The sequence below is a fragment of the Oncorhynchus mykiss genome, chromosome 6, assembly GCF_057628025.1.
Source record: "Oncorhynchus mykiss isolate SJ-2025 chromosome 6, ASM5762802v1, whole genome shotgun sequence".
Lineage (NCBI taxonomy): Eukaryota > Metazoa > Chordata > Actinopteri > Salmoniformes > Salmonidae > Oncorhynchus > Oncorhynchus mykiss.
Genome location: NC_143027.1, coordinates 42,434,556 through 42,460,551, shown reverse-complemented (window position 1 = coordinate 42,460,551; position 25,996 = coordinate 42,434,556). Strand labels below are relative to the sequence as shown.

General features: G+C 40.6%; 1 protein-coding gene across 3 annotated transcripts in view; it reads left to right on the top strand.

Annotated features, from left to right (window-relative positions):
- Positions 1–25,996, top strand: part of ipo11 (importin 11) — a 233,640-nt gene that overhangs the window by 24,642 nt on the left and 183,002 nt on the right. For 2 of the 3 annotated variants that reach the window (XM_036980135.2, XM_021606535.3), the window contains exon 5: positions 6,213–6,416. In XM_036980135.2, the coding sequence (XP_036836030.1) occupies positions 6,213–6,416 (204 nt within the window). Of the gene's footprint in view, positions 1–6,212; positions 6,417–15,127; positions 15,448–25,996 lie in introns of those variants that run through there. The other variant, XM_090237953.1, reaches the window with a different exon arrangement.

Genomic DNA, 25,996 nt, shown 5'->3' with positions numbered 1-25,996 from the left:
ATTCATCTCTTTATGTATAACTGTGGTGGCACCAGACAGGGTCCTTATTTGTGGGATTAAACGTGAGGCCTCATATTTACGGATTTGATGTGCAAGAAGTTTACTGGCCTTGTTCATACACTGTATACATACGCTCTCGCAAGAGTAATTGTTCAGCTTGCCTGGTAGAAAGCTCATCAAATTCAGATTGGAGTAGTTGGCGCTCTTTATGCCCCATATACTACCCACCATTGCGACCTGTACGCTCTCGTTGGCTGGCCCTCGCTTCATACTCGTCGCCAAACCCACTGGCTCCATGTCATCTACAAGACCCTGCTAGGTAAAGTCCCCCCTTATCTCAGCTCGCTGGTCACCATAGCATCTCCCACCTGTAGCACACGCTCCAGCAGGTATATCGCTCTAGTCACCCCCAAAACCAATTCTTTCTTTGGCCGCCTCTCTTTCCAGTTCTCTGCTGCCAATGACTGGAACAAACTACAAAAATCTCTGAAACTGGAAACACTTATCTTCCTCACTAGCTTTAAGCACCAACTGTCAGAGCAGCTCACAGATTACTGCACCTGTACATAGCCCACCTATAATTTAGCCCTATCAACTACCTCCTTCCCAACTGTATTTAATTAATTTATTTATTTTGCTCCTTTGCACCCCATTATTTTTATTTCTACTTTGCACATTCTTCCATTGCAAAACTACCATTCCAGTGTTTTACTTGCTATATTGTATTTACCTTGCCACCAAGGCCTTTTTTGCCTTTACCTCCCTTCTCACCTCATTTGCTCACATTGTATATAGACTTGTTTATACTTTATTATTGACTGTATGTTTGTTTTACTCCATGTGTAACTCTGTGTTGTTGTATCTGTCGAACTGCTTTGCTTTATCTTGGCCAGGTCGCAATTGTAAATGAGAACTTGTTCTCAACTTGCCTACCTGGTTAAATAAAGGTAAAATAAATAAAATAAAAATGTAGATCAGAGGAAGGTTCTGTAGCATACTTCTCATCCAATGTAGCTATGGCTTCGCTCAGGTCTCGTTTTACTGTGGCTATAGATACTTTTGTACCTATTTCCTCCAGCATGTTCACAATGTCCTTTGCTGTTGTTCAGGGATTGATTTGCACTTTTCGTACCAAAGTATGTTCATCTCTAGGAGACAGAACACGTCTCCTTCCTGAGCGGTATGATGGCTGCGCGGTCCCATGGTGTTTATACTTGTGTACTATTGTTTGTACAGATGAACGTGGTACCTTCAGGCATTTGGAAATTGCCTCCAAGAATGAACCAGACTTGTGGAGGTCTAAAAAAAATTGTAAGAGGTCTTTGCTGATTTCTTTTGATTTTCCCATGATGTCAAGCAAAGAGGAACTTAGTTTGAAGGTAGGCCTTGAAATATATCCACAGGTAAACCTCCAAATGACTCAAATGACTCAAATGATGTCAATTAGCCTATCAGAAGCTTCTAAAGCCATGACATTTTCTGAAATTTTCCAAGCTGTTTAAAGGCACAGTCAACTTAGTGTATGTAAACTTCTGACACAGAGAAATAATTGGTCTGTCAACAATTGTTGGAAAAATGACTTGTCATGCACAAAGTAGCATGCCAAAACTATAGTTTTGCCAAAACTATAGTTTGTTAACAAGAAATTAATGAAGTGGTTGAAAAACAAGTTTTAATGACTCCAACATAAGTGTATGTCAACTTCTGACTTCAACTGTACCTGGCGTTTAATTACTTTCTAGGAATAAGGTGATTTCAGCAGAAATGAAATTGACAAACTCCTTAGCTGAGAGTAAAAGGGGGTTAAAACGCCATTGATAAAACAGGAGGTCGCTGGGGAAAATCTAGTTCAAGCATTCATGGTGAATGGTCAGAAGTAAAAATACTCTCATAAGTACACCTCCGAAGGCAGACGTTTTTTGTCCAAAAATAAGTAATCAGTGTGGGAGTATGTTTGATGAACATGAGAAAAAAAGGAATATTGTCTATCTGTAGGGTGTAGGAAACACCAGGCCTCAAACATAGCATATTTCTGAAGAAATTATTGAATAAGTAGGGCACATCTAGATAGGCCTGTAGTTCTTTGTGAGGACTTGTCAAGAACTGGGGACATTGTACAGTTGACATCCCCCCCCCCCCTAAAATCAACAAATGGGAATCAAAATTGGGTTTAGCAGAAAAAAGGAAGAAATTAAACTCCCTATTGGGAGCATAATGACGAGCCAAAACAAGAGGGGTAGAAAACAGTTTACCAGTTACTATGACGTATCGTCCCTAAGGACGATAATGGCAGCACCAAAATGGCAGCACCTCTTGATTTACTATGAAAGTTAGAGTGGAACACTTGTCCAACCCAGTCCCTACGCATCCTAAAGTGCTCACCAGTCCTCAAGTGAGTCTCTTGTAGAAATGCAACATTTGCGTTCAAACCCTTTAAGTGTGTCCGCACCCTCTTATGCTTCACAGGGTTGTTAGCCTCTTTGATGTTCCACGAAATGTACCCGATCATATTATTTCGGCCACCCTGAGCACTCCTGTTCTACAACCCTGTGATTAGAGCATAGAGTGGAAAAGCAAATGAATACCCAAAAACCCTAGAATAACCTGTCTAAAAAAAACAACTAAAAAGACAATGATAACATTAGAACTGAACAATTCAACCTCCTTCCTCCCCACAACCATCTCCCCGATCCCAAACAATTCCTCCCCAAATGAGGTACAAGCCTAAATAGAACATGTTCTTGGCACAGTATGTCTGTGAGAGTGCGGTGTTAAACCCAAACCCACAGTCCCGCTCTTTAAAGTCGTGTTTTGTGTTAGTGGATCAAGCAGCAAAAAGAGAAAAAAAGAGAGTGCACAATCGTAATTACAAAAGTACCACTTGTAGATAATATAATTATATTCCCAGTCTTATAACAGGCATTGAGAGAGAAAATAAATCAAATGTATCAAGGCTCTCAACCAAAAACCTAATTTGATGTAGGCAAATCGTAGTAAGACGATTAAACAATAATAATTGTCTGGTTGGACAATAAGACAACTTACAGCCAAGACCCCAAAAATGTGTGTGCAATGTTGAAAGTTTGCTGGGCATAAATGACATTCAAAACCTTTAAAATTGAAGCGAAGACCCCCAAAAACGTGTAGCCTCAGAACATTTTCTGTTTACTGGGTCGGTATAAACGGATGCAGTGAACCAATAACCAAAAATACTTTGAGTCTCTGAGGCACTATGTAAACAAACAAATAGGTGAATGAGACATCCTGGAAACAAAGGAGTTAAGTAAAACTAAATTAGACTGAATGCTGACTGAATGCTTGTAAGGCAAGCACACTAGATGATATCAAATGAGCTTGAGTGGGCTCGCCAACTCCCCAACTGTACAAGAATAGTACGTTTTCACTAAACATAGTTGTACCACAGGTGGGCTACTTACTTACTATCCACAGTTTGCAAGCAACAGTTGCTGATCTATGGGCAAATTCAAGACTTCTTGATGTGACGTTGAATGTGAGCCATACCCTCATCCGGAGAATCAAATGTGTAGTTTTTAACATCATGAGAAAGCCATAGACGGGCCGGGAATCGCAGTCCATGCTTCACACCTGGATGGTCCTGTAGTAGTCGTTTGGCCTGCCCGAAACGGCTTGCTGCCTGGAAACAGTGGGGGAGTTGTCCCTCCAACCACTCTGACATCGATGCAAATGCAATTGAAAATCACATCAAACACATATCAAAACATTAGCATGCTTTTAAAACTCAGTTAGGCTACATTTTTTGACCTCACTGTGATGATCAATTTGAAGAAAAAGTTCAACAACTGTTTGAAACTGAGTGGAAAACATGGTAATTGTGAATGTTCTTTGAAAGCCAAACGCAATGAAATGGACAGCGCTTTCTAAGGTGATGATTAATTCGAAGTGTTAACCTCTCTGGGATATGTGGGACGCTAGCGTCTGGGATATAGCGTCCCACCTGGCCAAAAGCCAAATCAATTACTATAAAAATCAAACGTTCATTAAATTACACATGCAAGATAGCAAATTAAAGCTACACTTGTGAATCCAGCCAACACGTCAGGTTTCAAAAAGTTTTTTCGGCGAAAGCAAACGATGCTATTATCTGAGGATAGCACCTCCGTAAACAAAAGAGAGAAAGCATATTTCAACTCTGCAGGCGCGACACAAAACGCAGAAATAAAAAATATAATTCATGCCTTACCTTTGACGAGCTGCTTTTGTTGGCACTCCAATATGTCCCATAAACATCACAAATGGTCCTTTTTGTTAGATTCATTCCGTCGATATATATCCAAAATGTCCATTTATTTGGCGCGTTTGATCCAGAAAAACACCGGTTCCAACTTGAGCAACGTGACTACAAAATATCTCAAAAGTTACCTGTAAACGTTGCCAAAACATTTCAAACTACTTTTGTAATACAACTTTTAGGTATTTTTTAACTTAAAAAATAGATACAATTGAAGACGGGGTGATCTGTGTTCAATACAGGAAGAAAACAAACTGAAGCATGCTTTCTGGTCACGCGCCTCTATCTAACAGTACACTTCAAGTGACCCTCGTTCAAGATGGCCATACTTGTCCATTACACAAAGGAATAACCTTAAACAATTTCTAAAGACTGTTGACATCCAGTGGAAGCGATAGGAACTGCAAGAAGGTCCCTTAGAAATCTGGATTCCCAATGAAAAGACCATTGAAAAGAGAGTGAACCCCAAAAAATAAAAATAAAATAAATCTGAATGGTTTGTCCTCTGGGTTTCGCCTGCTAAATAAGTTCTGTTATACTCACATACATGATTCAAACAGTTTTAGAAACTTCAGTTTTCTATCCAAATATACTAATAATATGCATGTCTTATCTTCTGTGGATGAGTAGCAGGCAGTTGAATTTGGGCATGCATTTCATCCGGACGTGAAAATACTGCCCCGTCACAAAGAAGTTAAGACAATGCATGTAGAACCTACCAGCTCTGTCTCACGCCAGAATTAGACGTTTATTCAGGTTTCTCAAATGTCAAATTCCCACAATGACAAAGCAAAAACTGCTTTTTAGAAATGTTTGGAATTTTTTATAATAAAAAAAATTGCATTTACATAAGTATTCATACCCTTTACTCAGTACTTTGTTGAAGCAGCTACATGTATACTCTGAAGCAGCTACATGTATACTCTGTTGCATCATTAAAATCCTTGACTGGGCTTCTGTGTCTGTCATCACTCTTTGACCAAAGTGCAGTCCTATATCCGTTTACTCCCAGTGGCTTATCCACTCATTCGAGTGCACCAGCCATCTAGCTAAGGATTTTTGTGATTATTTGTCAGTATTTTGGACAACAGTCCCATAACTTTGGTGCAGTACAACTTCATCAGCATGCTGGCAAACCGGATAACGTAATGGCTATTCAAACATACTAGCACTGAGCTGCTGCTAACTGGAAACGGTTTGCTCTGCTGATCGAACATGGTGTGTCTTAGTAGCCACGCGCCAGTGTGTCTGCTGCCGGTGTTCCATATCTACAGTAATCATGGGAGAGCCCAGTTATTTTAAAAGTTAGGAACTAGTGTTTACCAGGCAGATCGTGATTTTTATACACTAATCAAAAATATAAACGCAACATGTAACAATTTCAAAGATTTCACGGAGTTGCAGTTCATATAAGGAAAGCAGTCAATTTAAATAATTTCAATAGGCCCTAATCTATGTCTTTCACATGACTGCGAATATAGATATGCATTGGTTGGTTAGTTGTTGTAGACAAGGACGCGTGGAGCACAGCAAAATCGCCTCAATTAGCCTTGCTGACTAGCTAGCTGACTAACTAATTTAGTTGGCTAGTGTAGCTAGCTAGCTTATATCGATTTGATGCAGTCAAGACAGACACTACCAGATGAGATTATAGATAACCTATAGCAGCAACAACTCTTAACTTTTGCGAGTCAGTTTGGCTACTTTCTCTCTTTCTCCGTCCATGTCGGACACACCTGCTCCTCTTGTGCCCCTCCCCCACTTGTCTGTGCTGAAACAACAAGCAGAGAGCAAGCACCCATTTGAAGTTGCACAAAAATGTTTTCTTTAATGCATGTGTTTTGACTATCCGGATATCCGAAAACATTCCTGATATTATTCTAATAATGTTTATTAATTATTAATTATTCTAACCTATTGTATATGTTTCCTGTATGACCAGATAGCCACCCAGATAGCAGTGCTGATAGCCAAGGTGGCTCGTCTGGACTGTCCCCGCCAGTGGCCAGAGCTGATACCCATCCTGCTTGAGTCAGTGAAGGGTCAGGATGGGCTGCAGCAGCACAGGGCTCTACTCACCTTCTACCACGTCACCAAGACCCTGGCCTCCAAGCGCCTGGCCCAGGACAAACGACTGTTTCAAGACGTAAGGACGCCTGTCGCAACATCTCGTTCTCTCCCTCTTTTTTTTCTCTCTCCACTTTCCCTTTTTCTTTACTTTCCCTTTTAATTTTTTCCTCTCTTTGTGAGTCTAAACACTTAGTGCCTTCAGAAAGTATTCACACCCCTTAACTTTTTCCACATTTTTGTGTTACAGCCTGAATTTAAAATGGATTAAATAGAGATTTTGTGTCACTGGCCTACCCACAATAATGTCAAAATGAAATATTTACAAATATACAAAAAAATGGAAATCTGAAATGTCTCAAGTCAATAAGTATTCAACCCCTTTGTTATGTCAAGCCTTATGACTACATCTATGTAACCCACACATACAATTATCTGCAAGGTACCTCAGTCGAGCAGTGGATTTCAAACACAGATTCAACCACAAAGACCAGGGAGGTTTTCCAATGCTTCGCAAAGAAGGGCACCTAGATGGATAAAAATAAAAAGCGGACATTGAATATCCCTTTGCGCATGGTGAAGTTATTAATTACACTTTGGATGATGTATCAATACTAGAGGTCGACCGATTATGATTTTTCAATGCCGATAACGATACCGATTATTGGAGGACCAATCGATACCGATTAATCGGCCGATTTTTATTTATTTATTTGTAATAATGACAATTAAAACAATACTGAATGAACACTTATTTTAACTTAATATAATACATCAATAAAATCAATTTAGCCTCAGTAAATAATGAAACGTTCAATTTGGTTTAAATAATGCAAAAACAAAGTGTTGGAGAAGAAAGTAAAAGTGCAATATGTCCTATGTAAGAAAGCTAACGTTTCAGTTCCTTGCTCAGAACATGAGAACATATGAAAGCTGGTGGTTCCTTTTAACATGAGTCTTCAATATTCCCAGGTAAGAGGTTGGTAGTTGTAGTTATTATAGGAATTATAGGACTATTTCCCTCTATACCATTTGTATTTCATTAACCTTTGAATATTGGGTGTTCTTATAGGCACTTTAGTATTGCCAATGTAACAGTATAGCTTCCGTCCCTCTCCTCGCTCCTCCCTGGGCTCGAACCAGCAACACAACGACAGCCACCATCAAAGCAGCGTTACCCATGCAGGGCAAGGGGAACACCTACTAGAAGGCTCAGAGCGAGTGACGTTTGAAACGCTATTAGCGCGCGCTAACTAGCTAGCCATTCCACTTCGGTTACACCAGCTTCATCTCGGGAGTTGATAGGCTTGAAGTCATAAACAGCGCAATGCTTGACGCACAGCGAAGAGCTGCTGGCAAAACGCACAAAAGTGCTGTTTGAATTAATGTTTACGCGCCTGCTTCTGCCTACCACCGCTCAGTCAGATACTTAGATACTTGTATGCTCAGTCAGATTATATGCAACGCAGGACACGCCAGATAATATCTAGTAATATCATCAACCATGTGTAGTTAACTAGTGATTATGATTGTTTTTTATAATATAAGTTTAATGCTAGCTAACAACTTACCTTGGCTTACTGCATTCGCGTAACAGGCAGTAGTCTCCTTGTGGAGTGCAACGAGAGAGAGGCAGGTCGTTATTGCGTAGGACTAGTTAACTGTAAGGCTGCAAGATTGGATCCCCTGAGCTGACAAGGTGAAATCTGTCGTTCTGCCCCTGAACGAGGCAGTTAACTCACCGTTCCTAGGCCGTCATTGAAACTAAGAATGTGTTCTTAACTGACCTGCTTAGTTAAATAAAGGTATAAAAAAATATTTTAAAATCGGCGCCCAAAAATACTGATTTCCGATTGTTATGAAAACTTGAAATCTGTCTTAATTAATCAGCCATTAATTAATCGGTTGACCTCTAATCAATACACCCAGTCACTACAAAGATACAGGCTTGCGGTGTACCAGGATGTACCAACCCTGTTGTGGTTCGGGAGAACATGGCTTAAAGGTGAAACACTCCCTTAAAGGTGAGTCTCTCTCTCTTTTTCTGTATCTCTCTCTATACACTGGAGTTGTTTACTAAGATGACATTGAATGTTCCTGAGTGGCCTAGTTACAGTTTTGACTTAAATCAGCTTTTAAATCTATTGCGCGACATTGGAATGGCTGTCCAGTTATGATCAACGACGAACTTGACGGCACTTGAAGAATTTTTTAAAAGAACGTGCAAATATTGTACCATCCAGGTGTGCAAATATTGTACCATCCAGGTGTGCAAAGCTCTTAGAGACTTACCCAGAACGACTCTCAGCTTTAATCGCTGCTAACGGTGAATCTAACATGTATTGACTTCGGGGTGTGAATACTTATGTAAATTAGATATTTCTGTTTCGTTTTCAGGAAATTTGCTCAAGTTTCTAAAAACACTTTGTCATTGTGGGGTATTGTGTGTAGTGTGATACATGAAAAAAAAAACATTTAATTCATTTTGAATTCAGGCTGTAACACAACAAAATGTGGATTAAGTCAAGGGGTATGAATATTTCTAAGGGCACTGTATTTCTCTCGTGCATTCATTCTCTGTAGTTCTCAATTTTATTTCCTTCCTCCACCTGCTCGTCCCTGCTGCTCTCTTCCTCGGTTTGATACACGTGCTGTGCCAGCCTTGGCCTCTGGGGGTCTCTGTTTAGCTGTGTGCTGACTTCTCTGCAGTGTGTGTGTGTACAGATGCTCAGACTCTGAAGTAACACCATTTCCCCTCCATGTTTTTTAAAGACGATAAGTCCTCAGCATATAAAATGATACAAAATACATAAAGCGTGGGGTCAGACTGTGGGCTGTGTGGGCAGTCTTTCAGAGACTCATTAAACTGAGATTTTTAATGATGCAGGCAGTGATGATGATTTCAGTACTAAATGGCCCATCAACAAACACAGCTATCCTCCGCACAAACCAGTGTCAACGCGGTGGCTCATAGAATACACCAAGAAACAGACAAAAAACTAGTCCATGGCATTGGGCAACCAGAGCTCCACATTCATCGATAATGAATCGTATCCATATTCAATTTCCCCTGTGAATTCTTTTCACCTTTGTAGGGCTGGTCCATATGGCCAAAGTATTATATCATATTTATAAAAATAAAATGGAAATTTGTTATTTTATGTTGTGAAATAATAACAAAAATGTAAACGCAACATGAAACAACTTCAAAGATTTTACTGAGTAAATTAGTCGATTTAAATAAATAAATTATGCCCTAATTTATGGATTTCACAACACTGGGAATACAGATGTGTCCGTTGGTCACAGATACATTCAAAATGTGTGTCACAGTGGGCCTCAGGATCTCATCATGGTATTGCCATCATTGCCATTGATAAAATGCATTTTAGTTCGTTGTCCGTAGCTTATGCCTGCCCGTACCGTAACCGCACTGCCACCATGGGGCACTCTGTTCACAACGTTGACATCCACAAACTGCTCGCCCACACGACGCCGTACATGTGGTCTGAGGTTGGGAGGCCGGTTGGACGTACTGCCAAATTTTATAAAATTACGTTTGAGGCGGCTTATGGTAGAGAAATGAACGTTACATTCTCTGGTAACAGCTCTGGTAGACATTTCTGCAGTCAGCATGCCAATTGCGCGCTCCCTCAACTTGAGACATTGTGGCATTGTGTTGTGACAAAACCGCACATTTTAGAGTTGCCTTTTATTGGCCCCGGCACAAGGTGCACCTGTGTAATGATCATGCTGTTGAATCAGCTTCTTGATATGCCACACCTGTCAGGTGGATGGATAATCTTGGCAAATCTTGGCAAAAGAAATGCTCACTAACAGGGATGTAAATACATTTGTGAAAAATTTGAGAAATAAGCTTTTTGTGCATTTGGAACATGTTTTATTTCAGCTCATGAAACATGGTAGTAACACTTTACATGTTGCATTCATTTGTTTGTTCAGTGTAATACAAATTCTCTGTTAGCTTTTTCAGTAGTAAGTGATTACATTGGGGTTTTCTCCATTAGGATTGTTTTATACTATTCAAACTTCCACCAAAAATGATTTTTCAGCATTTTCATTCATTTCTGCATTTCCCGCACGATATGAGCATAAAATTCGAGGCATTATTTTGACCAAATATTGCAATTGTTATTTGACTTGCAATTTAGATCAATTTAGGATTAAAACATTTGGCTGACCTGTTGAAATCATGGAAATAGAATAATTATTCAAATTCTGTATTTGGCATTAACCAAAACCCATCCAAGCATCAATACTGGTATAGAGTGAAATACAGTATACCGCCTAGCCCTAGCTCTGTGCTTCGAGGATGGCCTTTTACCTCTGAATGATTCAAATATGTTAAGGAGTGTTTTAGTTAGTCCTCCCTACTTAACCTGTCCTCTCGTGTTGGCCTCAGGTTGGCTGAGGCTGAGCTGACTGATCTGAGAAGGTTGATTTTTAGACTGAACAGTAAAAGTAACAGTACAGTAACTCTGCAGGCCTGGATAATACACTCGCTACATAGTGTGGTCCTCTAGATCAGTTGGTAGTGAGTTCGATTCACGCCACCACATGAAAAAAATTATTAGCGCATAGGTCCATTCAGATAAAAGCGTCTGCTTAATGGCATACATAATAATAATGTTCATGCAGGCCATATCTCTGTTGCTTTTCAGTAGTTCTGAGAAGCAGGTGTGTCAGTTCTCCCAGACAGGTTGGACGGACTGATAAACACGCACCAGGGTTTCAGTTGGGAACATGTGTCGCTGGATATTTGACTGGCATCGTTTCAATTTACCAGACATTTGAGAAATTTATGGGACCCATATGGTGTCCACTCACAGTGCTCAGAATGACAGAAATCCCATTTAGATTATGGTAATTCGTATTAATACAAGTCAAGGGTGCAATGATGTGTGGTCCTTCTTACCGAATTCTGATGTGCGCTTTGAAGATGTTAGAATAAGTGTCCACATTTTACTTTTCCTCAGCTCACGAACCGCAAAATCACTAGCCTACAGTACAGTGCCTTGCGAAAGTATTCGGCCCCCTTGAACTTTGCGACCTTTTGCCACATTTCAGGCTTCAAACATAAAGATATAAAACTGTATTTTTTTGTGAAGAATCAACAACAAGTGGGACACAATCAAAAAGTGGAACGACATTTATTGGATATTTCAAACTTTTCTAACAAATCAAAAACTGAAAGATTGGGCGTGCAAAATTATTCAGCCCCCTTAAGTTAATACTTTGTAGCGCCATCTTTTGCTGCGATTACAGCTGTAAGTCGCTTGGGGTATGTCTCTATCAGTTTTGCACATCGAGAGACTGACATTTTTTCCCATTCCTCCTTGCAAAACAGCTCGAGCTCAGTGAGGTTGGATGGAGAGCATTTGTGAACAGCAGTTTTCAGTTCTTTCCACAGATTCTCGATTGGATTCAGGTCTGGACTTTGACTTGGCCATTCTAACACCTGGATATGTTTATTTTTGAACCATTCCATTGTAGATTTTGCTTTACGTTTTGGATCATTGTCTTGTTGGAAGACAAATCTCCGTCCCAGTCTCAGCTCAGGACTCCATCAGGTTTTCTTCCAGAATGGTCCTGTATTTGGCTCCATCCATCTTCCCATCAATTTTAACCATCTTCCCTGTCCCTGCTGAAGAAAAGCAGGCCCAAACCATGATGCTGCCACCACCATGTTTGACAGTGGGGATGGTGTGTTCAGCTGTGTTGCTTTTACGCCAAACATAACGTTTTGCTTTGTTGCCAAAAAGTTCAATTTTGGTTTCATCTGACCAGAGCACCTTCTTCCACATGTTTGGTGTGTCTCCCAGGTGGCTTGTGGCAAACTTTAAACAACACTTTTTATGGATATCTTTAAGAAATGGCTTTCTTCTTGCCACTCTTCCATAAAGGCCAGATTTGTGCAATATACTGATTGTTGTCCTATGAACAGAGTCTCCCACCTCAGCTGTAGATCTCTGCAGTTCATCCAGAGTGATCATGGGCCTCTTGGCTGCATCTCTGATCAGTCTTCTCCTTGTATGAGCTGAAAGTTTAGAGGGACGGCCAGGTCTTGGTAGATTTGCAGTGGTCTGATACTCCTTCCATTTCAATATTATCTCTTGCACAGTGCTCCTTGGGATGTTTAAAGCTTGGGAAATTTTTTTGTATCCAAATCCGGCTTTAAACTTCTTCACAACAGTATCTCGGACCTGCCTGGTGTGTTCCTTGTTCTTCATGATGCTCTCTGCACTTTTAACGGACCTTTGAGACTATCACAGTGCAGGTGCATTTATACGGAGACTTGATTACACACAGGTGGATTGTATTTATCATCATTAGTCATTTAGGTCAACATTGGATCATTCAGAGATCCTCACTGAACTTCTGGAGAGAGTTTGCTGCACTGAAAGTAAAGGGGCTGAATAATTTTGCATGCCCAATTTTTCAGTTTTTGATTTGTTAAAAAAGTTTGAAATATCCAATAAATGTCGTTCCACTTCATGATTGTGTCCCACTTGTTGTTGATTCTTCACAAAAAAATACAGTTTTATATCTTTATGTTTGAAGCCTGAAATGTGGCAAAAGGTCTCAAAGTTCAAGGGGGCCGAATACTTTCGCAAGGCACTGTATGTCAATCTACTTGGTCAGCTTGGCGTGAACGAATGGTCCTATTCCATACACTCTGGGACAGTTGTGGGGCGATGGATCCCAAATTCATACAACCAGTGTGCCTAGGCTACATAAAAGAAAAGTAAAATACAATGAGTCTGACGCTACAGATCAGAACGTTTAGCTTGTTCACATTTTAAGCATAGCAATGCACACAAGGCAGTAGGCTATGCACAAATGTTCGTTCCGTAATGCAATTAGTGGGAAAACACGCACCGCTCATGCTAGCGGTTTCACGTGACAGATGAAAATATCCATTAGACATTTATAAAGAGGACAGATCTAATTTTATTGAAAAAAATATTTCACCTTTATTTAACCAGGTAGGCTAGTTGAGAACAAGTTCTCATTTACAACTGCGACCTGGCCAAGATAAAGCATAGCAGTGTGAACAGATAACAACACAGAGTTAGACATGGAGTAAACAATAAACAAGTCAATAACACAGAAAAAAAAGAGTCTATATACATTATGTGCAAAAGGCATGAGGAGGTAGGCAAATAATTACAATTTAGCAGATAAACACTGGAGTGATAAATGATCAGATGGTCATGTGCAGGTAGAGATACTGGTGTGCAAATGAGCAGAAAAGTAAATAAATAAAAACAGTATGGGGATGAGGTAGGTGAAATAGGTGGGCTATTTATCGATGGACTATGTACAGCTGCAGCGATCGGTTAGCTGCTCAGATAGCAGATGTTTAAAGTTGGTGAGGGAGGTAAGTCTCCAACTTCAGCGATTTTTGCAATTCGTTCCAGTCACAGGCAGCAGAGAACTGGAAGGAAAGGTGGCCAAATGAGGTGTTGGCTTTAGGGATAATTAGTGAGATACACCTGCTGGAGCGCGTGCTACGGGTGGGTGTTGCCATCGTGACCAGTGAACTGAGATAAGGCGGAGCTTTACCTAGCATGGACTTGTAGATGACCTGGAGCCAGTGGGTCTGGCGACGAATATGTAGCGAGGGCCAGCTGACTAGAGCATACAGGTCGCAGTGGTGGGTGGTATAAGGTGCTTTAGTAACAAAACGGATGGCACTGTGATAAACTGCATCCAGTTTATCACAGTGCCAGTATTGGAAGCTATTTTGTAGATGACATCGCCGAAGTTGATGATCGGTAGGATAGTCAGTTTTACTAGGGTAAGTTTGGCGGCGTGAGTGAAGGAGGCTTTGTTGCGAACTAGAAAGCCGACTCTAGATTTGATTTTAGATTGGAGATGTTTGATATGAGTCTGGAAGGAGAGTTTACAGTCTAGCCAGAAACCTAGGTACTTATAGATGTTCACGTATTCTAGGTTGGATATGCAACAACTAGCATAGATTGAGCAAGGTACCTAACCCTAATTGCTACTGTAAGTCGTTCTGAATAAGAGTGTCTGCTAAATGACTAAAATAGAAATGTAATATGACTAGGATTGTGCCTTTGGCTACTGGACAATGAAAGGAAGTTTATATAAAATAATTGCCTCCGCAGTCTGATTTTGGCTTGGCTAGTTTGACGCAAGGTAAAGCATGCCTCATAGGATGTAGTAAAATGTTCAGGTTTCAAACAACTAGGCATATGTTTTCCAAATGCATGCTGCCTCCAGCTCATCGCAAGTTGCCTGCCTTGCAAGTTGCTTGCACGTTGCCTGCCTTCCGTTGCCTATGCATTCATTTGCTGTTTGAAATGCTGTAGCAGCAGCTCTCACACTGACAGATTTTCCGCTCAAAGGCTCTTTATGTTGTACGAGTGTGATAAATAAAACACATAATGAATATGATGTACACACACCAATTTAATATTCACTAAATTATGCAAATTAACCTACAAATCGATAAGCATGACCAGTCAAAAGTGTTTCCATCAAAGCATTATTTTGCAATGGGATTTTTTCTTCTTCTGGACAATTGGGTGGCACCTATTTTGTTTATCGACGTTTCAATTTTTTTATCGGCCAAAAGCTGACTATTACTGACTAATGAAAACCTGGACACACATGGATGGATGGGACATTAACTGGCTCTCGGTTTAATTGGCCACTGGCTGCTCCCTGTAAACACTGGCACTCTGCCAGCTGCACATGACTGCCTCGTGGGCTGCTGGTAGAAAAGAATGTCTGAGGAATGGGGAGAGAGGGAGGATGAGATACAGGGAGGAAATATTACTGAGAGAGATGGAGAAAGGGAGTAGAGCATAAGTGAGGAGAGAATGAGAGAGGAATCACAAAGAGTAACTTTCATGAACAAAAAAAATCTTCGACAATCAGATGTTTTAGGCTTAGTTGTAGTGAGACGTCAATTCTGGTCTTCATTTTGATAGTTTGTCAAAAGGGATATATTTAGGTATTTTAAGTAGTGTAGTGCTCTTTGCCCCTAGCGGTTCAACTCTCCCATTGAAATCGTGATGTCAAGGCACCTTCAGAAGGTTCTATTACATCATATCAAGGTAAGGGTTCGGTATGAAATACACTCTTTTCTAGATGTGCTGAGTGGTACTTCCTCAAGGTTTACTATAAAAGCAGGTGACAGGTGCTCCTTATTTGGAAATGTTCTTGTTAAGTGGAGTGTGCCAACATATTTTGCATGCTTTCTTGAGTAGACTACTGACATTACACAAAATTCTAAAAGCAGTAAGCCATATTCCCACATATGACCAAATTCAATGTTTTTGCTTTCTGTTTCATACACTTCTAATGTGCTTTTACGAAGAAAAAAAACACACTTAGGTTATGAGGATAATAGGTTTTATTTGTAGCTACATCCATCGTGACAAGAAATAGATGACAATGGTGTCATGTCAACTCGTAGTATTTTTTTCTACCTGCTATGACTTGTTGTCGCAGTCTGCTAAGACAGTTGGGTCATACTTTAATGGTTGAGTTCTAATCCCACAGATCAGGGCAGATCTTTTTTTAAATGACTTTTTATAATTTACTTACAATAATAATCTCGTGCCCACACACTTATAATTCTGAAAAGTGAAATCATTCCTGTGAGAGGGGTCGCCCTTGTAGTAGTTTTTATACAGTACCCAAGACCAATCTGTGAGTTAATTTGACAATTGGAAGAAGAGCTTCTGCGTAAATACTGAAATGCTGGTTGGATGGAATTGAGGACCCTTATCTTCATTTTCAAGGTGATGATTGCACTTTTCTTCCCAACATGTTACCACGTTAAATGTGAGTCCACAGTTCAAAGATTGAGGTGCCCCGTGGTGGATTCAGACTTACACCACAAGTGGCAATAGATGTAAAGAACTCGCCGCCTTACCGCTGTGCGCTAACTGTCGAGCTGTATATGCTCTCGATGCACATCATTTTATCATCAGAGCGTGACAGTGGACTTCTGGTAAGTATGCTTTAGTAAGAAATTGTTGCCGTCAGGTTCAACTGTTTACCCACCCCCAAAATGAATATTTATGAGCAATTCCCCCCCACCCCAACTTCTCATCTGAACGCATTTTTTAAAATGTATTATTATTTGAAGGGTTTGGGCAAAGGCTGAAATTGGGGTTGAGAGTTACCATTTAGCATGTCTTTTGAATTGGGGTTTTGGTAAAGAACCAGTAGTTCTTTACCAATAAAGAATATCACCCTGGGTGAAATGCTATATTAAGCTTTGCAGATGATTCATAAATTAATGTCTTGAATGGAATGAAAATGGGCCAATGGATTACTATCACCATGGGAGCCATTAAGCTTATGAATATATCATGCATTTAAAATGTTAATTGTAATGACATGAATTAGACATATAATAGCCTATACATATCAAAATTATCCAACTCGAGCTGAGTTTGGGCTTTTAATGTTTTGAAAACGATGCAAAAAAAGTTGGCTGGTGGACTGGAAGCTTCTGGAACCGTAGAGGACATTCTAGTCATTTATACATTATCCAATTATCCTGGAGCACCTGGAGGTGGAGTGGTCTCGCTGCCAGGGGGGGGAACTGCTGCACAGAGTTAAGTATATAATAATACTTTGGGGGATGCTTATATTTGTCCTTTTACACACGTATACAAGTGTTCATCGGTGCAAGTGTGTAATGGAAATATTTGTCTTGCATATCCCAACTCCCCCTGAGACACCCGCAGGGAGTGGGGTCGCGTCCAGGATCACCATTGTCCTGGACCAATTGGGATTCACAATGACATTAATTCAACTTCGGGATTCAAACCAGATTCTGGCCCAACGCTCTAACCTCGAGGCTACCTGCTGCATAGTATTTGTACCACTGTAAATTTCCTTGGCGAAATGTTTCCTCACTGCAGAAAGTAGGTCCGGGACGATACCAACATAGCAAAAAATCTTCCATGGCAAAAATGTAAACACGATACAGACCAACCTATTTGGTCCTTTAAAAACATGCTGTATGTAAAATATTATTTATTATAACTTGACAAATAAGTATGTTGTTCTGGATGACACCATAATGAGTGTTTCCGACATTATGGCCGCTTTCCTAAAGAAGTTAAATCACTTTGTGTTTTTCTTTGCCGTGATACGAATGAGCATTGCGATACTGGTATTGTCCTGCCCCTAGCAGAAGGTCTACCAGGGTCTCATTCAGAAGGCTCAAACAGACTAGTGTTGTATGCCCTTTTATAGGCTTTAATGGACTCTACTGAAGTGAAGCGAAGGGAAGGGCCGAGGAAACAGCTCTTAAGAGGGTGTTATTCATGATAATTCCTGGGTCTAAGACCTTATTGCTCAGATAAAACTGTTGTATGTATGTATGTATGTGTGTGTGTGTATATATATATATATATATATATATAATATATATATGTGTGTGTGTGTGTGTGTGTGTGTGTGTGTGTGTGTGTGTATATATATATGTATATATGTGTGTGTGTGTATATATATATATATATATATATATATATATATATATATATATATATATATATATAAATAAAAAGGTTAATGACATGTTTTCGATCATTATTTTAGTACATTTTTTTCATCCTTCCACCATAGGATATAGTCCAGTCAAAAGTTCAGATATTCTGATATTAGTTCTGATATTCTGAAGTTGCTAGCCAAACTGGCTGGTTTTCCATTCTATTGGCATGGACATTCTAAGCAAAAAAAGGCTGCCAGGCAAGCTAGCTACTTCTCCTTTGCTAGCTAGCCAACTGACACAATCACATCAAGGAGCTGGACTGACAGTAAACTATGCATTTTCATTGGTTTTACCCTTTTCTATTGCCTTTTTTGGGGGCCATATCCAATATAGTGATCCTGATAAATGAATTTCCCTGGCTCAGAGAAGCTGTCAGTCTCGTCACATTCATTCTTCACTATCGCACGGTCAAGATCGCAAAAATAAAATGCAACATTGTTGCACAGGTCGGATAGGCAGGCAGCAAGGTTTAGACAAAGTTCAACTGTTCCAAAAGGCAAAAGGTTAATGGTAACAATAGAAATCCTAAGTGGGATTTTTTATTCCTGACAAATATTTCTGTTGCTCACAGTCCTTTCCACAGTATATCACTCATTAAGAGCTCTGGTGTGGAGCTAGGCGCGGCCAGAGAGGAAGAGGCACCCAAAATCTGTCCATGTGAAAAGCGTTTTTTTTTTGTATGGTGTATGGTGAGAGTGTCGAATTACATGAGGCTTATTTGATCGAATTGAAGTTTTGTAATCTTTAGGCTGTTCCAAACGTACTGATATAAGGGTATGCACGTGGCATTCTGGGAACTTTGATAAAAAACGACTGCGGTGCACATGCGTAGCTGCCCTCTCATTTGCTAGAATGGCCCTACCTGTTCTCGCATGCCTCCAATCATTGAGGACTTGTATTTCCATTGGTAGAGCTGCCACTCGACCATCTTGACAATGTTGTAGATGATCTTTGGCAGGCCCCAGTTGCAGAGACTCCCTCCGTGGTGCTGAAATAGCTGCAACATAGCATGGGGAAATAATGTCTACATGCTTTTTTCCTGGGAAGATTAAGTATATGAATTGCCTGGCTAAGCTGTGGGACACTGGATATGAATTGATAATGAACAGGCTTTACCTGGGGATTGAGGTGTATAACTCCCTGCTATCAGCCAATCATCATCCAGGATCCGAACAAACTGTTTTATAATATGTAATTCAACCAATGAAGGCTGCTTTATTGGTTTATATCACACAGTCTTATATAAGACCCCTGTGGTTTCACATAATATTAATAACGGATTGGATTTATTATTTATACAGCTTATCTCCAGGTCCCTCATGAGTGGATTAGATACTTTCATTATGCCACTTTTCCATGTGCTCATAACCTTCCATGTCAGGCTTAATAGTCCATCCCTGGGTTTCTTGACTGGCTATCATCCCCTTATTCAGAACTATGTTTAAGTTATATTCCCCAAATTCCCAGGTTTTTCAGAGATCCTGGATGAAGGATTCCGTATTTGCTGTTTTATTATGTCTTGATTCTGGGAATCTTCCACCTGGGAATTAAAAACAAATGTTATTGCACCTTTTATTTAACCAGGTAGGCCAGTTAAGGACAAGTTCTCATTTACAACTGTGACCTGGCCAAGATAAAGCAAAGCAGTGTGACAAAAACAACAACAACACAGAGTTACACATGGAATAAACAAACGTACAGCCAATAACACAAAATATAAATCTATGCACCGTGTGTGCAAATGTAAAAGAGTAGGGAGGTGAGGCAATCAATAGGCCATAGAGGTGACATAATTACGATTTAGCATTAACACTGGAGTGATAGATGTGCAGATGATGATGTGCAAGTAGAGATACTGGGGTGCGAAAGAGCAAGAGGATAAATAACAATATGGGGATGAGTTAGTTGGGTGTGCTATTTACAGATTGGCTGTGTACAGGTACAGTGATTGGTAAGCTGCTCTGACAGCTGATGCTTAAAGTTAGAGAGGGAGATATAAGTCTCCAACTTCAGTGATTTTTTTCAATTCGTTCCAGTCATGGGCAGCAGAGAATTGGAAGGAAAGGCGGCCAAAGGAAGTGTTGGCTTTGGGGATGACCAGTGAAATATACCTGCTGGAGCGCGTGCTACGGGTGGGTGTTGCTATGGTGACCAGTGAGCTGAGATAAGGCGGGGCTTATGTGGTGAGGGCCAGCCAACGAGAGCATACTGGTCGCAGGGGTGGGTAGTATATGGGGCTTAGGTAACAAAACGGATGGCACTGTGATAGCCTCCAACACTCTACTCAGCAAACTGGATGTAGTCTATCTTGTAAATGACATTGCCGAAGTCGAGGATCGGAAGGGTAGTCAGTTTTATGAGGGTATGTTTGGCAACATGAGTGAAGGAGGCTTTGTTGCAAAATAGGAAGCCAATTCTAGATTTAATTTTGGATTGGAGATGCTTAATGTGAGTCTGGAAGGAGAGTTTACAGTCTAACCAGACACCTAGGTGTTTGTAGTTGTCCACATATTCTAAGTCAGAACCGTCCAGAGTAGTGATGCTAGTCGGGCAGCAATCGGTTGAAGAGCATGCATTTAGTTTTACTTGCATTTAAAAGGAGTTGGAGGCCACAGAAGGAGTGTTGTATGGCATTGAAGCTCGTTTGGCGGTTATTAGCACAGTGTCTAAAGAAGGGCCAGATGTATACAGAATGGTGTCCTCTGCGTAGAGGTGGATCAGAAAATTACCAGCAGCAAGAGTGACATCATTGATGTATACAGAGAAGAGAGTCGGCCCGAGAATTGACCCCTGTGGCACCCCCATAGAGACTGCCAGAGGTCCGGAAAACAGGCCCTCCGATTTGACACACTGAACTCTGTCTGAGAAGTAGTTGGTGATCCAGGCGATGCAGCAATTTGAGAAACCAAGGTGGTTGAGTCTGCCAATAAGAATGCGGTGATTGACAGAGTCAAAAGCCTTGGCCAGGTCGATGAAGACGGCTTCACAGTACTGTCTTTCATCCATGGCGGTTATGGTATCTTTTAGGACCTTGAGTGTGACTGGGGTGCACCCATAACCAGCTTGGAAATCAGATTGCATAGTGGAGAAGGTTTGGTGGGATTTGAAATGGTTGATGATTTGTTTGTTAATTAACTTGACTTTTGAAGACTTTAGGGAAGGATAGATATAGGTCTGTAACAGTTTGGGTCTAGAGTGTCTCCCCGTTTGAAGAGGGGGATGACCGCAGCATCTTTCCAATCTTAGGGTTTCTCAGATGATACGAAAGAGCGGGTGAACAGGCTAGTAATAGGGGTTGCAACAATTTCGGCAGATAATTTTAGAAAGAGAGGTTCCAGATTGTCTAGCCCTGCTGATTTGTAGGGATCCAGATTTTGCAGCTCTTTCATTACATCAACTGTCTGGATTTGGGTGAATGGGGAGGCTTGGGCAAGTTGCTGAGCTGTTGGCCGGGGTAGGGGTAGCCAAGTGGAAAGCATGGCCAGCCGTGGAAAAATGCTCATTGAAATGATCGATTATCGTAGATTTTTGGGGGTGACAGTGTTTCCTAGCCTCAGTGCGGTGGGCAGCTGGGAGGAGGTGCTGTTATTCTCCATGGACTTTAGTGTCCCAAAACATTTTTCAATTTGAGTTACTTTAATCAAATTTCTGTTTGAAAAAGCTATCCTTTGCTTTCCTAACTGCCTGTGTATATTGGTTCCTGACTTCCCTGAAAAGTTGCATATCGCGGTGGCTATTCAATGCTTATGCAGAACGCCACAGGATGTTTTTGTGCTGGTCAAGGGCAGTCAAGTCTGGGGTGAACCAAGTCTGTGGTGAACCAATATCTGTTCTTAGTTGTACTTTTTTTGAATGGGGCATGCTTATTTAAGATTGTGAGTAAAAGCACTTTTAAAGAGCAACCAGGCATCCTCTACTGACGGGATGGGGTCAATATCCTTCCAGGATACCCGGGCCAGCTCGAGATGGTTACGGATTTAGGGTTGACCTTTGTAGGCTCCTTGATAATTTGTGTGAGATTGAGGGCATCTAGTTTAGTTTGTTGGATGGCCGGGGTGTTAAGCATGTCACCTAACAGTACAAACTCTGACGATAGATGGGGTGCAATCAATTCACACATGGTGTCGTGGACACGGCTGGGGGTCTATAACAAGCGGTAACGGTGAGAGACTTGTTTCTGGAAAGGTGGATTTTTAAAAGTGTAAACTCGAATTGTTTGGGTACAGACTTGGATAGTATGACAGAACTCTGCAGGCTATCTCTGCAGTAGATTGCAACTCCGCACCCTTTGGCAGTTCTATCTTGTCAGAAAATGTTATAGTTAGGGGATGGAAATTTCAGGATTTTTCGTGGCCTTCCTAAACCACTATTCAGACACGGCTAGGACATCCAGGTCGGCAGAGTGTGCTAAAGCAGTGAATAAAACAAATTTAGGGATTAGGCTTTGGGTAATGTTACCGGGATTTTTCAACGCTATTCATTACATCTTAAGATCCAGCTCCTCCAGAGTAGTTCAATAACATTTGTGTTATAACGGGTGTCAGAACAGACTGATGGGTTATAGTCCTAATCCCAGAGCCATTGCTGGCACACGACACCCCTAATCACTCCTAGATTGTCTACAAGAATCATCTTAATGGAGTGAATGTTAGAATAGGGAGGGAATATCAGTGCCTGTAAAATGCCTGTATGTCAGGATGGTTGAACGGAATGAAGGAATAAATGGCATACAGGAAATGTAGTGTTTTGGTTATTTAGAGTGAAATGGATTTATTCTTTACTTTATCCTTGGCACCATTTCCATCAAGCCTATAAAGTGCTGACTGATGGGTGTTTTTGTGGCACCTTCATTTTAAAACTAAATGACTTCGGCATTCAACAATCTCAAATTTGCTTTTTCAAATAAGCATTTGTGGATAATTCTTTGACGGTGTGACAGGGAATTGAAGCACCGGAAACGTAAATTCTCTGCTGGCTGGCTGGCTGTAAATTCTCAATGACGATTAGCTTATTCCAGCATTGTTCATTCTTTCTCTTTTACTCACAGGCTGGCTGGCTGGCTGATTGTTTGCCTGGCTGATTGATTGTTTGGCTGATGGATTGATTGATTGTTTGGCTGATGGATTGATTGATTGTTTGGCTGATGGGTTGATTGATTGTTTGGCTGATGCATTGATTGATTGTTTGGCTGATGCATTGATTGTTTGTTTGGCTGATGGATTGATTGTTTGTTTGGCTGATGGACTGATTGTTTGTTTGGCTGATGGACTGATTGATTGATTGTTTGGCTGATTGATTGTTTGGCTGATTGATTGTTTGGCTGATTGATTGATTGGCTGGCTGATTGATTGGTTGTTTGGCTGGCTGATTGATTGGTTGTTTGGCTGGCTGGCCGATTGATTGATTGTTTGGCTGGCTGGCTGATTGATTGATGGATTGTTTGGCTGATTGATTGATTGTTTGTTTGTTTGGCTGATGGGCGTGATTGAATACATACACTACCGTTCAAAAGTTTGGGGTCACTTAGAAATGTCCTTGTTTTTAAAGGGCTATCAACCAGATTACTTTTTCTACGTATTCCCCAAGGTGTCGACAGCATTGTGACGTAGTGTTACGCATTTATGTTGAAGAATACCCGTAAGCGGCTACATTGTGTAAGTGGTCACCTGATGGCTCTCAGTGATTCTCGCGTAAAATACAGAGGTAGCCATTTTTCCAATCGGTCCTACTGAAAAACCAATTGTCCCGGTGGATATATTATCAAATAGATATTTGAAAAACACCTTTTAGAATTGATTATAAAACAACGTTTGCCATGTTTCTGTCGATATTATGGAGCTAATTTTGAATATTTTTTGCGTTTTCGTGACCACAATTTACGGTCGATTTCTCAGCCACAAACGTGGAGAACAAACTACTAAACTACACTACTAAATTATTTTGCCTACAAAAATAATATTTTTGGAAAAAAGGAACATTTGCTATCTAACTGGGAGTCTTGTGAGTGAAAACATCCGAAGCTCATCAAAGGTAAATGATTTAATTTGATTGCTTTTCTGATTTTCGTGACCAAGTTACCTGCTGCTAGCTGGACATAATGCTATGCTAGGCTATCGATAAACTTACACAAATGCTTGTGTAAGGCTTGCTTTGGCTGTAAAGCATATTTTGAAAATCTGAGATGACAGGGTGATTAACAAAAGGCTAAGCTGTGTCTCAATATATTTCACTTGTGATTTTCATGAATAGGAATATTTTCTAGTAATATTTCTGTCTGTTGCGTTATGCTAATTAGTGTCAGTCGATGATTACGCTCCCGGACCCGGGATGGGGTGTCTCTAGAGGTTAAAATCACATCAAATTGATCAGAAATATGGTATAGACATTGTTAATGTTGTAAATGACTATTGTAGCTGGAAACGGCTGATTTTAAAAATAAAATAGAATATCTACATACTTGCAAAAACTCAGTCTCAATGTCAACAGTGTAGAGGCGTCCCCGGGATGCTGGCCTTCTAGGCAGAGTTCCTCTGTCCAGTGTCTGTGTTCTTTTGCCCATCTTAATCTTTTATTTTTGTTGGCCAATCTGAGATGTGGCTTTTTCTTTGCAACTCTGCATAGAAGGCCAGCATCCCGGAGTCGCCTCTTCACTGTTGTCGTTGAGACTGGTGTTTTGTGGGTACTATGTAATGAAGCTGCCAGTTGAGGACTTGTGAGGCATCTGTTTCTCAAACTAGACACTCTAATGTACTTGTCCTCTTGCTCAGTAGTACACCGGGGCCTCCCACTTCTCTTTCTACTCTGGTTAGAGCCAGTTTGCGCTGTTCTGTGAAGGGAGTAGTACACAGCAGTGTGTACGAGATCTTCATATTCTTGGTAATTTTTCGCATGGAAAAGACTTCATTTCTCAGAACAAGAATAGACTGATGAGTTTCAGAAGAAAGTTATTTATTTCTGGCCAATTTGAGCCTGTAATCGAACCAAATGCTGATGCTTCAGATACTCAACTAGTCTAAAGGCGGCCAGTTTTATTGCTTCTTTATTCAGAACAACAGTTTTCAGCTGTGCTAACATAATTGCAAAGGGGTTTTCTAATGATCAATTAGCCTTTTAAAATGGTAAACTTGGATTAGATAACACATCGTCCCATTGGAACACAGGAGTGATTGTTGCTGATAATGGGCCTCTGTACACCTATGTAGATATTCCATAAATAATTGGCCGTTTCGAGCTACAATAGTCATTTACAACATTAACAATGTCTATACTGTATTTCTGATCAATTTGATGTTAGTTTAATGGACAAAAAAGGTGCTTTTCTTTCAAAAACGTGGACATTTCTAAGTGACCCCAAAGTGGTAGTGTATGTTAGCAGCAGGTGGATTGAAGAGATGTTTGTCTGTGTTTTTGCAGAATGAAAGAGGGAACGACAGAATGAGATTGAGTGGGGGTGGGAAAGAGGCCTTAAAAAGTATTAAAAGCTTTTATCTGTGCCAGTGTTTGAATAATGAGGCTTCTTGCCTTCCGTGGAGAACAGGCCTCTTTTGTATCAAATACATGTATTATTCGACAGGCGGGCTAACTTCATTCAAATTCATTGATGACAGAGACCCATTATGTCCTTCGCCTCTCTGTCATCCTCTCTCTCCATCCTCGATTCTCTTCTATTTCTGTCTCTATACACCTCTTCTTTTTTCTCCATACATCTTTTCTCCTCTCTCTTATGCCTCTCCCAATCGGTCTGGCCCCTCTCTTTCTCTCTGATCCTCTGAAGGCCCTTTTGTTCGTCTTGTGACTGACAGGTAGGAGGGATTGAGCATGGCGTGATAAACGAGTGTCAGGAACACGCACACACAAACTCACCATGATGAACGAGTGTCTGGATGGATGTGACCTTGTTTGGGGCTTTGATATTCCATACCTTGTTGCTCGAAAACGGAATGGAGGGATGAGCGGGAATAAAACATTCAGCATTCTTATTAATGTAATACTTTGTTGTTTTTAAAAATCTGAGTTTTGTTTACTCTGATCTGTGGAATCGCGAACTCGTATTACCGATGGTGAACGTAAAATTGCATTATCTCAATTAG